General features: G+C 38.6%; 1 protein-coding gene across 1 annotated transcript; it reads left to right on the top strand.

The window, feature by feature from the left end:
* The first annotated feature begins 494 nt into the window (after positions 1-494).
* Positions 495-8,456, top strand: LOC112971919 (SH2 domain-containing protein 7-like). Its single transcript, XM_026077819.1, has 5 exons — positions 495-670; positions 1,265-1,354; positions 5,281-5,446; positions 6,236-6,454; positions 7,701-8,456. Exons 1-5 carry the CDS (start codon positions 495-497, stop codon positions 8,454-8,456), a joined length of 1,407 nt encoding a protein of 468 aa, XP_025933604.1.
* The last annotated feature ends 3,095 nt before the right edge of the window (positions 8,457-11,551 follow it).

Genomic DNA, 11,551 nt, shown 5'->3' with positions numbered 1-11,551 from the left:
CTCGATCTTTTTTACAAAATATATTAGATAGTCAAATTGTATAAAAAACCCTTTGGAGTTTGGTAGATTTTTGCTTCCCTTTTCAGAATAACCACCAGTAATATTGCAGATCAATTACTATAAGCTGAGAAACAGTTAGTTACTTAATTTACTCAGGAGACCAGGCCTTTTTTGGAGAAGTGCAAGGATAAAAGAAATCTCTTCTGAGATTTTCATGGAAGATTTAACAGATGCTCTATAACAGGCATGTTCTATTGTGAGGAGCAAGGGAGAAGATTTTGTCCTGTCCTTTTACAAGAAAAGCAGCAAATATTTTTTGCTTGAAAAGCGATGATATTGAGTCTATTTCATTATCTTGCTAAAGAACAACAGGGCAGTGAGTACAGTAAGCAAATGAGATCACATGGCCAAGAATACAGATGGCAGGATAGTTTGTACAGCAGGACTGTTCTCACTTTTCCCTTCAACAGCTCCAGGTTCAACTTCACACCAGGATGGAGAGGAAAAAGCAGCAGTTACTTTTAGGAAAGGAAACAAGCTCAGAAATTGCAAACCAGTCCTCTGAGACGCTAAAAGAAATAGTACTGAAGTGGTTTCTGGAGACACAGGCTGCAATAATACTAGAGAACGGTACTTTTCCTGAATGGTTCCATGGATTCATTACAAGAAAGTAAGGCTATGTATAAATATACTATGGCATAAAGTAGATTATATTAAAAATGTAGTTAAATTTCTCTGTCTTCTGTAAGTATGAGAGATTTTAGGATTGAATTTAGGCTTTCCTTGAAAAAAAGAAATCTGCCCTTAAAGTCTGTGTTTTTTAGTACCTAGCAGGTGACATTCATATACAGACAAAGAAAGCATTAAACAATGTTACTGTGTTTCATTGCTTAAATGCCAGGACTTGATGTGTGCTCTAGAAAGGTGAGGGAACATGATTATGCAGTTTTTAGAAGCTTTTGTTGTATTATTCATTTTTTAGTTAAGCAAGCTTACGTTTTGGGCTATAATAATCAAAAAGTCAAATAATTTTAACCCAACTCAAAATGTAACAATCAGAAGCTTAAAAAATGAAAATTCTTTTTTGTTGGTAGCAGGAAACAAAAAAAGAAGAGCATCTTGCAGACAAAAAATGAATGGGAGGTCCACTGCTTTGTTCAGCTGTGTCTACTGAAGTGATACAGCACAGTGGTGTTTCTAGGAATTTTGTTTTAGTGCATCAGTAGAACTAGTTATATTTAAGTGTAAATCATTCTTTTTATAGGCAGACTGAAGACATGCTGAGAGACAGAGATGTTGGCTGTTTTTTGATCAGACTAAGTGACAGAGCAATTGGTTATATTCTCTCATACAGGTAAGGCTGCAGTGTACGGGAAACAAAAACTTGCTGCTTCTTGGTTGGGAACAGTCACCATTTGTTGTCTGTACTTTGCTCTGACTTTAAAATATTTTGGTTCATGTGACATTTATTCCTTTAAGCTTGCTTCCTGTCACCGCTTACAGTTATTCCTGTAACTTAAATAGTATTGAAAAAAAGTATTTTAAAACATGTAAATGATCTATACAATACAATGAGATACCAAAGGTGCAGCTTCTGGGAAAGCAAAAACAAACTATCCAAACCTGGAGTGATTCTTCTACTTTTTGTCATGTTTTATTCATTAAGAGGATGCTCTATGAACAGGGACTGAAAGAATGCAGAGTTAGAAGAAAGTTTATTTTAACTGCTCAAACTAATGATAATAGGACTGTGAAACCTGATGATCAGGGAAAGGCTGTCAAGCTGATTAGTGCAGCAGATACTGGAAGTACATGCAAAACACTTCTGCTGACCTTTTGACAGTGTTCGATATTTTATGAGGAACAGGATCAAAATGACCCTAAGTGGTTAAGCACAAAAGATGCCTTATGTTTGCTCCAGTTTACGGGGGAGAATTTCCACTCCTTTTCTCCTGCTCCAGTGTCATACCTGCGAATGCCTTCTCCTTCTTAGGCTCACCATGAATTCACACTGCTTTTCATCTTATAGGTCAGCGTTAAACCTTACACTGTTGCCTACCAGAATATGTTGATAACTCAGCAGCAGGTTCTTGAGGGGTGGTTTTCTGGCACACACAGTACATTTTCACTCAGGCTCATGGGTCAAATTCAGAGGAAATATGCAAAGTGGTGGTAGTGCAGTGGAACTGAATCTACAGTATAGGCTGACAGAAGCACATTAAGGTGTACAGAACTAACAAATGTGTTTCATTTCAGGGTCTTTTTTTATAAGAATATTTAAGAGGCAATGGTGTTTTTAAATGCAAATACGGAAGGGTAAAGGAGTCCACACAGACAAGATTTTCTTTATGCCTCTCAATGTACCGAGTCTCTAAGACCATATCCTTGGGACCTCGTCTAACTTCCACAGTGGCTGAAACACAGATAGATTGCAGGCCTATAAAATAATACTGATGTGCAACTTCCATATAAAGAGAATGAAAAAGTACTGTAGGATGAATAAGACAGAAAGAAGCTGTGGTCTCTTTACATAAAAGTGGTATAGAAAAAAAGTTGCAGTTTGTAACCCGAGCATAGAGAAGAAGATGCAAACTTTTGGTTTTCATGTCTGGCAATATGCAGAAGTGGTAGACAGTGGTTCAGAGACTACAGAACACAAAATAGTGGTCAGTGGCCCACAATGAAAAGTTAGAAAAGGCAGAAGAATGGGCATAACAGCATATCTTATTAGCAGGTGCTATCTCAGTTAAATTCTGTCTGGTTAGATTGTTTGAAGAACCACACTGAAATTAACTTGGAGTTTTGTCCAAAGAAGATTTGCTGAATTTGTTCCTCTTTCTTAAATATTACCTACAATTAATTTTACATGTTCTGAAATATATAAGAAACGTGCCTTAGGATTTCAGACTTCACAGAACCACAGAATGGTTGAGGTTGGAAGGGACCTCTGCAGATCATCTAGTCCAACCTCCCTGCTCACGCAGGGTCACCTAGAGCACATCGCCCAGGATCGTGTCCTGACGGCTTTTGAACATCTCCAACAATGGAGACCCCACAACCTCTCTGGGCAACCTGTGCCAGTGCTCTGTCACCCTCACAGCAAAAAGTTCTTCGTTAAGTTCAGATGAAACTTCCTGTTTCAGTTTGTGCCCACTGCCTCTCATCCTATCACTGGGCACCACTGAAAAGAGTCTGGTCCCATCCTCTCGACACCCTCCCTTCAGACACTTATACACACTAATAAGATCCCACCCCCCTCAGTCTTCTCTTCTCCAGGCTGAACAGGCCAAGCTCTCTCAGCCTTTTCTCATGAGAGAGATGCTCCAGTCCCCTAATCATCTTTGTAGCCCTTCGCTGGACTCGCTCCAGTAGTGCCACATCCCTCTTGTACTGGGGAGCCCAGAACTGGACGCAGTACTCCAGATGGGGCCTCACCAGGGCTGAGTAGAGGGGCAGGATCACCTCCCTCCACCTGCTGGCAACACTCTTCCTGATGCACCCCAGGATACCACTGGCCTTCTTGGCCACAAGGGCACATTGCTGCCTCATGCTTAACTTGGTGTCCACCAGCACTCCCAGGTCCTTCTCGGCAGAGCTGCTTTCCAGCAGGTCAGTCCCCAGCCTGTACTGGTGCATGGGGTTATTCCTCCCCAGGTGCAGGACCCTGCACTTGCCTTTGTTGAACTTCAGGAGGTTCCTCTCCGCCCACCTCTCCAGCCTGTCCAGGTCTCTCTGAATGGCAGCACAGCCCTCTGGCGTATCGGCCACTCCTCCCAGTTTTGTATCGTCAGCAAACTTGCTGAGGGTGCACTCTGTCCCTTCATCCAGGTCATTGATGAAGAAGTTGAACAAGACTGGACCCAGGACTGACCCCTGGGGGACACCGCTAGCTACAGGCCTCCAGCCAGGCTTTGCGCCACTGATCACAACCCTCTGAGCTCTGCCATTCAGCTGGTTCTCAATCCACCTCACTGTCCACTCATCCAGCCCACACTTCCTGAGCTTGCCTATGAGGATGTTATGGGAGACAGTGTCAAAGCCTTACTTGAAGTGAAGGAAGACAGCATCCACTGCTTTCCCCTCATCTATTCAGCTAGTCGTCCCATCATAGAAGGCTATCAGATTGGTTAAGCATGATTTCCCCTTTGTGAATCCATGCTGACTACTTCTGATCACCTTCTAAACCTTGGATTCTTAAGACTAAAAAGAATAAAAAAGACCCCTCCCACAGAAACCACAGCTGAAGCTGTTAAGTGCCAATTTTGTGACTTAGTTAAAATGCTATGACACTTCCAACTATGAAACTGCTTCTAGATTATTAGTTTAGTGAAAATGTAACCATTGCCATTGATGTTTTCTGTGTCATGTTCACTTCAAGATGGGATTTTTTTTGTTTTTGTTTTTTAATGTGTGTATGTATGTGTGTAAATGTGTGTATGCAAAACATTTGGGAAAGGTATAAGGGCAAAAGTGTTGTTTGCTCATATTAAAAGATCTTAAAATCATTATTTTGTAAAATTACAACACTGTCACGCTTTTGAGCAAACAGCTGACACAAGCAAGGCAGGTACTGTTATGTCAAGTATTTGTCTCATGTGGGCCTCTGAACCTGAAAAGAAGCTGGATTTGGAAGGCCAATAGGAACAGGAGAGGAGAGGAGCCAGGATGGGAAATGTATAGAAGAAAAAAATATGAAAATGCATATAAGTCTATAACCATGACATCCTAAAATTGAACTAATTTCTGATTTTCTATGTATTTCCAGTTGGGGAAAAATGCTAATAAAAAAAATATATATATATATATATATATATATATATATATATCATCCTTCTCCTGTAACCATTCCACAATGAGGGTAACAGGTTACTCTTGCTATTTAATTGTTTTTTTCAAATAGCAGAAATCCACACTGTGAGATGTAAAAGTTCAAATCCTGCTAATGACCAAAGCTGAAGGTCAGTATGGTTTCACATGATGACAATTCTATCTTTAAAGATTTTCTAAGCTATAAAAGTAGACTAGAATGAAAACTCAACCACCACATGAAGAAAACATTAGGTTTGTGAGCCTACCTTTCAAGAGTTAGGAGGTTTCATATTTGACTGTACAGACACCAGGTAAAACCCTTTTGTCCAAAAGCTTTTCTGCTTTGATTGTTCAGATAAATGCAGTTTGAATCTAATTTACACTAAGTTCTGAGTTGCCAAACTTGAAATGAGGATGCCAAACGAAGCCAGGGTATTCCTAATCCAAGCTAAACCATGACTTTTATTACAGAGGCAAAGATCGATGTCGGCATTTTGTCATCAACCACTTGAGTAATGGCCACTATGTTGTGTCTGGGGATACCTGCACTCATGAAAGTCTTGCAGAATTGATAAGCTATTACCAAACTTCTGTAATTGAGCCGTTTGGAGAAAGTCTTACAATTGCCTATGCTAAGGTGGGTTAAGGACTTCAGAATTCAATTAGTTGATGATGAAATGGGACTGAATATACTAAAATATTTGTTCTGTTGCTTCGGCCTAGGCTAAAAAATATTACGCTGAAAAATGCTTCATCAGCATGTTTGCGATTAATCATGGGAAGCAAAAGTACTTATAGCTCAGCATTGGATCCTGTTGCCATGTCAGGCGAATAAAGTATAATTTTGAAATAAAACACAGTAAAGAATATTGTAAATACGATAAAGAATATTGCAGACTAAGGCAAAACAAACTTGCTGAGTTGAAAATATGTATGTAAGTTGCATGAGAAATCGATGGTCACTTCAACAATGGATCTCATTTACTGCTTGTGAAGACTGCTGCTCATCTAGTCCCTAATTAATACTTATAAGTTATGTAGGCTAGGCATGCTTTAGTTCAAACTATACTCTCATTCCATTCAAACACCAGCATCTCCAGTGCCTTCAACAGAGTTGCTACAGAATGGCACAGATATGCCAGAAAGCAGAATTCAGCCCCTTCCTGGAACTGTATTTTGATCAGTTGCACCTCTTATTTTTACAGCACAAATTAAGAACACATGTATATCTCTGTGCAACAGGATCCTGAAATATGCATCCCTGAAAAGACATGACACCATGAACCTAAACTTAAACAGTAATTTTTATATCCCTTCTGAAGTATTACACCCCCCTACATTACTTCCAAAGCATTATACCGAAATGCTGTATGAAAGCGACAGCTTTCACAGACTTAACACAGATTTCTAATTTTTTTCTCCATAGACAGCTGACAAAAGTATATATGATGATATCGCTTGGGATCAGAAAAATAAACCAAACAATAAGGCAATAGCTTCCTTATTAGTAAAGAAAATGTCTGGTAGCTCAACAGCCACAGTACCGGTGGGTGACACCTACAGCAATTCGGATCACAGTGAGAAACTCCTAGATTTCTCTTCAAGATCAAAGAGAACATTTCAAGATCATTCACAGAAAGCTGAGGTAGGACTTATGTAAAATGGAAATTTAATAAATAGCTATTGAGATCTATCTGAAAAAGAGGCAGAAAGTACTGTGCAGTTAATTGGTGTCAGTAGCAGGATGGTGTTTTAGTACCACCACATACCCTATAACAATTCAGGGACATTATAGAGATATGTGTTTCTGATTGTACAGCATCATCCTTGAAATTATTCTCTGCCAGAGGTAATTTTAACAGTTTCAACAAAGAAAATTTTTGTTTGCAATGTGTTACAGTTACAATCCACCTATGCTGCATTCCAGGCGCAAGACCGTATGATATCAGCACTGGGTTAGAAATAAGCCATCAGTTTCCACATTAGCTTAGGCGAATGACTAAACTCATTGTCTCAGTCCCCTCCATCTGTAAAGTGGGAGTATCAACACTCTTAGACGCCTAAATCCCAGGGCTCTTGTGAGGACTTGCTAATGTCTGTGAAGCGCCCTGTAAACTCAGCTTGCTGTCAGCTGCAGAGATATGAAGAGGTGCACAGGCCTTATTCTAATACTCTGCTGAGGAAGAATTAAAACTTTTGGATGTATATCCTGTCTTTCACGGAGGTTAATGGAAATCAGTGACTCTGAAAGACCTAATAATGACTGTGAACACAATATCAATTAGTTTGCAATGTGATTTGTCACGGAAAAATTGCCCCATGAAATCTTGTGCTGCTTAAATTTAGGCCTCAGCATTAGAAGCGGTAACAGTCTTTCACTGGGTTTGGTGATTCCTAATGCAGGCTAGAATATTTGTTTCTATAGCTCTACATTATGTTTGTTTTTATATCCAAAATCCACTGCAAAACTGCTGATACCGCTCAGCACAAACCTAACAAAGAGCTACAAAGCAATTTTCCATTTCAGAGGTGGAAAACGGACTCCAAGCCATCAGCACAAGTCTTTTTACTGGAGATTTTAAAAACAGATCAGACAACTTCCCCACACATATTCTCTTATATGAATGAACTACATATTCTGAATTCTTTTGATAATCTCAGATGCCACCTTTATCAATCAAACCATGACCCCCAGAGACTTAGTGTGCATTTGAACTGAATAAGGATGTAGTAAGGGCTGCAAGATTTATAAAGTACTTAACATTTCCTTTTCATTGCCTAGAAGTAACTAAGATCAAACCTATTTCAAAGACTTTGTTAATACATTGCTTTTTACATATATAACATTGATAAAAATTAGTTCCTTTCTTCCTTCCTTCCCATTTCTTCAGGATTCTGACATAGCTCCACCACTGCCAGAGAGGAGCAGCTTGCTCACATTGGAGACATTCAGGCATGATACAGACAGACAAGACAACATTGTGTATGCAGAGCTGAACAAACGCTTTCTAACTGACACAGCCATTGCTCTGAAGATGCACACTGCCACAGAGAAACTCCTTGAAAATTCAGCCTGCTTATCAACCGATACTCAGTGGAAACATGGCACAAAGATAAGCACAGTTTATGCCATGACCAAGCAAACTGAACATACACATAGCAAAAATACTGATCTTCTAAAGCCATCTCCTCCAGAAATTGTGTATGCTGAACTTCAGCTGCAGCAATGCAAAAATCACTCATTTCTTCATAGTCAGACTCTCCATTCCCTAACTCTTCCTCTATCAAGTGCTCCAGAAACAAAGCTGTCATTAAATTCTCCTGCTTCCTTGCACTCTGCGTTCACTCCAAAGTTACCCAACAAAGCAAGATTCACCACAGAGTCCCAAAGCTCAGAAGAGCAACTTACAGCCTATGAAACCTCTTTCCACTGTAGTGAAGGCCTCAGAAAATCTGATGAGAAAGTCTCTTATGAGTCACTGACACACAGAATGTATGGGCAGATTGAGAAGATGAAATCTGGCTTTGATAACGTGAGCACTGTTTATGAGCGGATTCCTACTGGATGGTTGAAGTCTTTCAGCTCAGACCAGGCTTCAGAGAGAATTTGTAGTTCCTTCTTTCATGCAACCCATTGTTACTTATAATCAGATATCAACTAAGAATAAAAAACTTCCATAGCAGAGATCTATGCTGAAAATACATTTGAAAAGATCCCTAAGATTTTCCTCAAAGGCTCACCTTCAAGGCCAGTTCCTGCAACAGATAACACACATGAACCAATTTCCTTGGATCTTGTAAAAGGAGTAGAGTCAAAAACAAATAATAAAGTAGAGAAGAGTTAGGGTTTGCTTTACAAAAATGCAGTTGTCTGTTATTTGGAATCATCTGAATGAATACAAACCTGAGGTTATTAATACAACAAATACCTGCTGCAAGCCAAAAAGCACTAGGTTTTTATAAGGAATTGGATTGTTTAAAAGTAAAAATTCATGACACAAGATCACAAAAAGTATCCTTGATGCCTACAGCAAAAGGCAGTGTCTTGATGAACAGAATATTTCTTGAAATTTAGCATATATGTAAACCTATTTTCTATAATAAAAGGTATATTTATATTAAAAAAAATTAAAGAAAGTGATATTCTTACAAACTAAAGACAATATGAATTTTGGGAGGCTATCTTTTAGGCTGCTAAGTGTTTTCCCAAAGAAGAGTAGGTGTCAGAAAGGCATTTAAGACTACAGTAGACAATGTGCTAGTAACTGTACAACATGAGCAGTGCTGGAAAGATGTGGGGTGTTTGGGGGATAAATATAGGAAATGCATATTATACATTTTCCATCTCTAACATTATGAGTACATTAAAGAACACTTAAAAATCAACACCTGATAGAGATATATCCAGATCACTGACTCTATGTTTGCTAGCTGTCACATATTAATACTATACATACGCAGGTGATCCAAAGTTCAGAGGATTTTATTCAGTTGCCTAAACTCAGGCATTAGTGCTGTCTGAGATGCCATAGGGTATCCTCTGTAGCTTCCAGCTGCTGCTCTGAACGAGTGTGGGTCTCACCACCTCTACTGTATCTGCCAGCCCCTCTCAAATGTCTCAGATATCCTATAGCCTCTCAAATGGCAATACAAAAGGATGTATATTTAGGCAACTGGATCAAGCCTATAATTTCAGTGGCTTGGGAAATGTTTCTTTTTGCCTCCCTAATTACACTTTTCTTCCTTTTTTGTTGGCAGATGGATAAGCGAAGAAGATTTTTTTTCACTGACAGGAAGAATAAATCATGAAGATGGAATGCTATATTTGCTTAATTTTATGGATCACAGAAAGACATACAAGGACAAATTCATCCTTTTAATAATTTCACCAATGAGGAAAAAAATATGCCTATTTGGACTATCAAAGTAAAGGCAGACGCTAAAAAGCAAATTCACCACTATTGCTGTTATCAGGAAAACAAGTTGAGAGAACTCTCTCAATCTCAGTTTTCATTACCTCAAGCTATGCATTTTTAGGGCCAAATCCCAATAATCCCAGAATGACCCAGAATTCCAAGCTCATCAGCATGGAACACATGGTGGCAGAGGGTCTGCAGGAGCCTCACATTTTGGAGAAGACAACAACCTTCGGTCTTCTGTGTTGGATTATTTCAAACTGTAAGAGGAGCAAGATACCTTTTATATGGATCAGCCATATAACTTTCTTTTTCTCACGGTGTACAGCAGTAATGGCAGCACTGCTTTTGTATTTTTTCTGTGGCACTGGCTACTTAAATGTTTTCAACACAGAAACAACAACAGTAGTGGAAAACTGTTATTGAACCTACAACCTTACAGACAATTCAACAGATTCAGTGCTAATAAAAAACTCCAGCCAATGAAATATGTGAATTTTTACTCCTCCATCAATTTGACAGACCTTGTGTTGTTCTTCATAATCTTAGGTTGTAAACTCCTCTGAGGCTGGAACTGGAATTTTGTTCTGTCTTTGCACAAGACCTAACACAATGAAGTCCTGATGAGGKGCTTAGAGTACAAATTATTATGGAAATGCTAATGGTATACTTAGGTAATTGTTTACATTAATTAAAGTAGTATGTATATGCAATGTGAAACATTGATAACTGATTATTATCAAGATATTAAACCTTTTCAGTACTGTACTTTTCACTCTAAACAAAATCTTTGTTTTGATTATAATCTTCCTTTTTGCATAGCTAAACGCAACTAGCTGAGTTTAATTCTAAAATAACCTTGTGAGAATCAAAGAAGAATCAAGCTTTTTGAACTTAAGTTTATTTGAATATTTATTTGAAATCTTCATTTGGATGTCTGGAAAACAGACAATCATTCATACTTTTTCTCATCTTAGAACTAAATGTATCATTTAAATGAGAAATAAATTATATATACTTTTTAAAATGTATTATTCCTCTTGTATAAATCCTTTAATCCTTTTATTTCACATATATGCTGATCATGAGAAGTTAAAAAAATTGTTTTGCTTTTATCCATTAGATCCTGTTAGAATTCATATCCTCCAAGCACTCCCAACTGGAATTATTGGAAGGAGTGTAACAAACTTAATGCTTTCTGAAAAGGTGTAACTGGTTTTGAATTCAAATATCAGGAATTTCTGCCAATGGTGCTTTTTGTCTTCAATATACTAAGCCTCGCTAACAGTTTTTATAGCTGGCAAATACTGCAGCATATATTCTGTGGCTCTTCACTGGGCTTTTCAACTTTTTTTTGCATGGCATTCATTCTTGCTCTGAGCTTACCATCCAGGCACCAAGTGATGAAAAAAGTTTTATCAAGATTGCATGCAGAACTACTTGTGCAAAACAATGAGTAACCTACCCCTGCACAATGCTAGCGGCACAGAAGCCAGTGCAGGTGATCACAGACAGATTGTACCAGTTAAGAGAGATCTCCAAACGGCAGAATGCCAGAGCAAGCACTGGGACTCAGCAACTCCCTGCAGCCACTACTGGCCATGACCCGTAAAAAAAGTCCTACCTAAGTATCAGTAAACTTCACTATCTTTAGTGATAATATATGGATACGGGAAGCACAGGTTAGAATAATACTATGAGTTTGCAAACTTTTGCCAGTGACTTAACTTCACAAAGTTAGCACATTATAACTAGAAGTACTCTGTCACACGTTCCCTGTTCTCTTTCAGTCACCTTACATTGAAATCCTAATGCACAAAATACAA

This window comes from Apteryx rowi, unplaced genomic scaffold (genome assembly GCF_003343035.1).
Source record: "Apteryx rowi isolate R43461 unplaced genomic scaffold, aptRow1 scaffold_463, whole genome shotgun sequence".
NCBI lineage: Eukaryota > Metazoa > Chordata > Aves > Apterygiformes > Apterygidae > Apteryx > Apteryx rowi.
This window is presented reverse-complemented; position numbering and strand designations above follow the sequence as displayed.

Coding starts and splice junctions, on each gene's coding strand:
- LOC112971919 (XM_026077819.1), top strand. CDS start 495: ATGGAGAGGAAAAAGCAGCAGTTACTTTTAGGAAAGGAAACAAGCTCA. Junction 671..1,264: donor CATGGATTCATTACAAGAAA/GTAAGGCTATGT, acceptor TTCTTTTTATAG/GCAGACTGAAGACATGCTGA. Junction 1,355..5,280: donor GGTTATATTCTCTCATACAG/GTAAGGCTGCAG, acceptor CTTTTATTACAG/AGGCAAAGATCGATGTCGGC.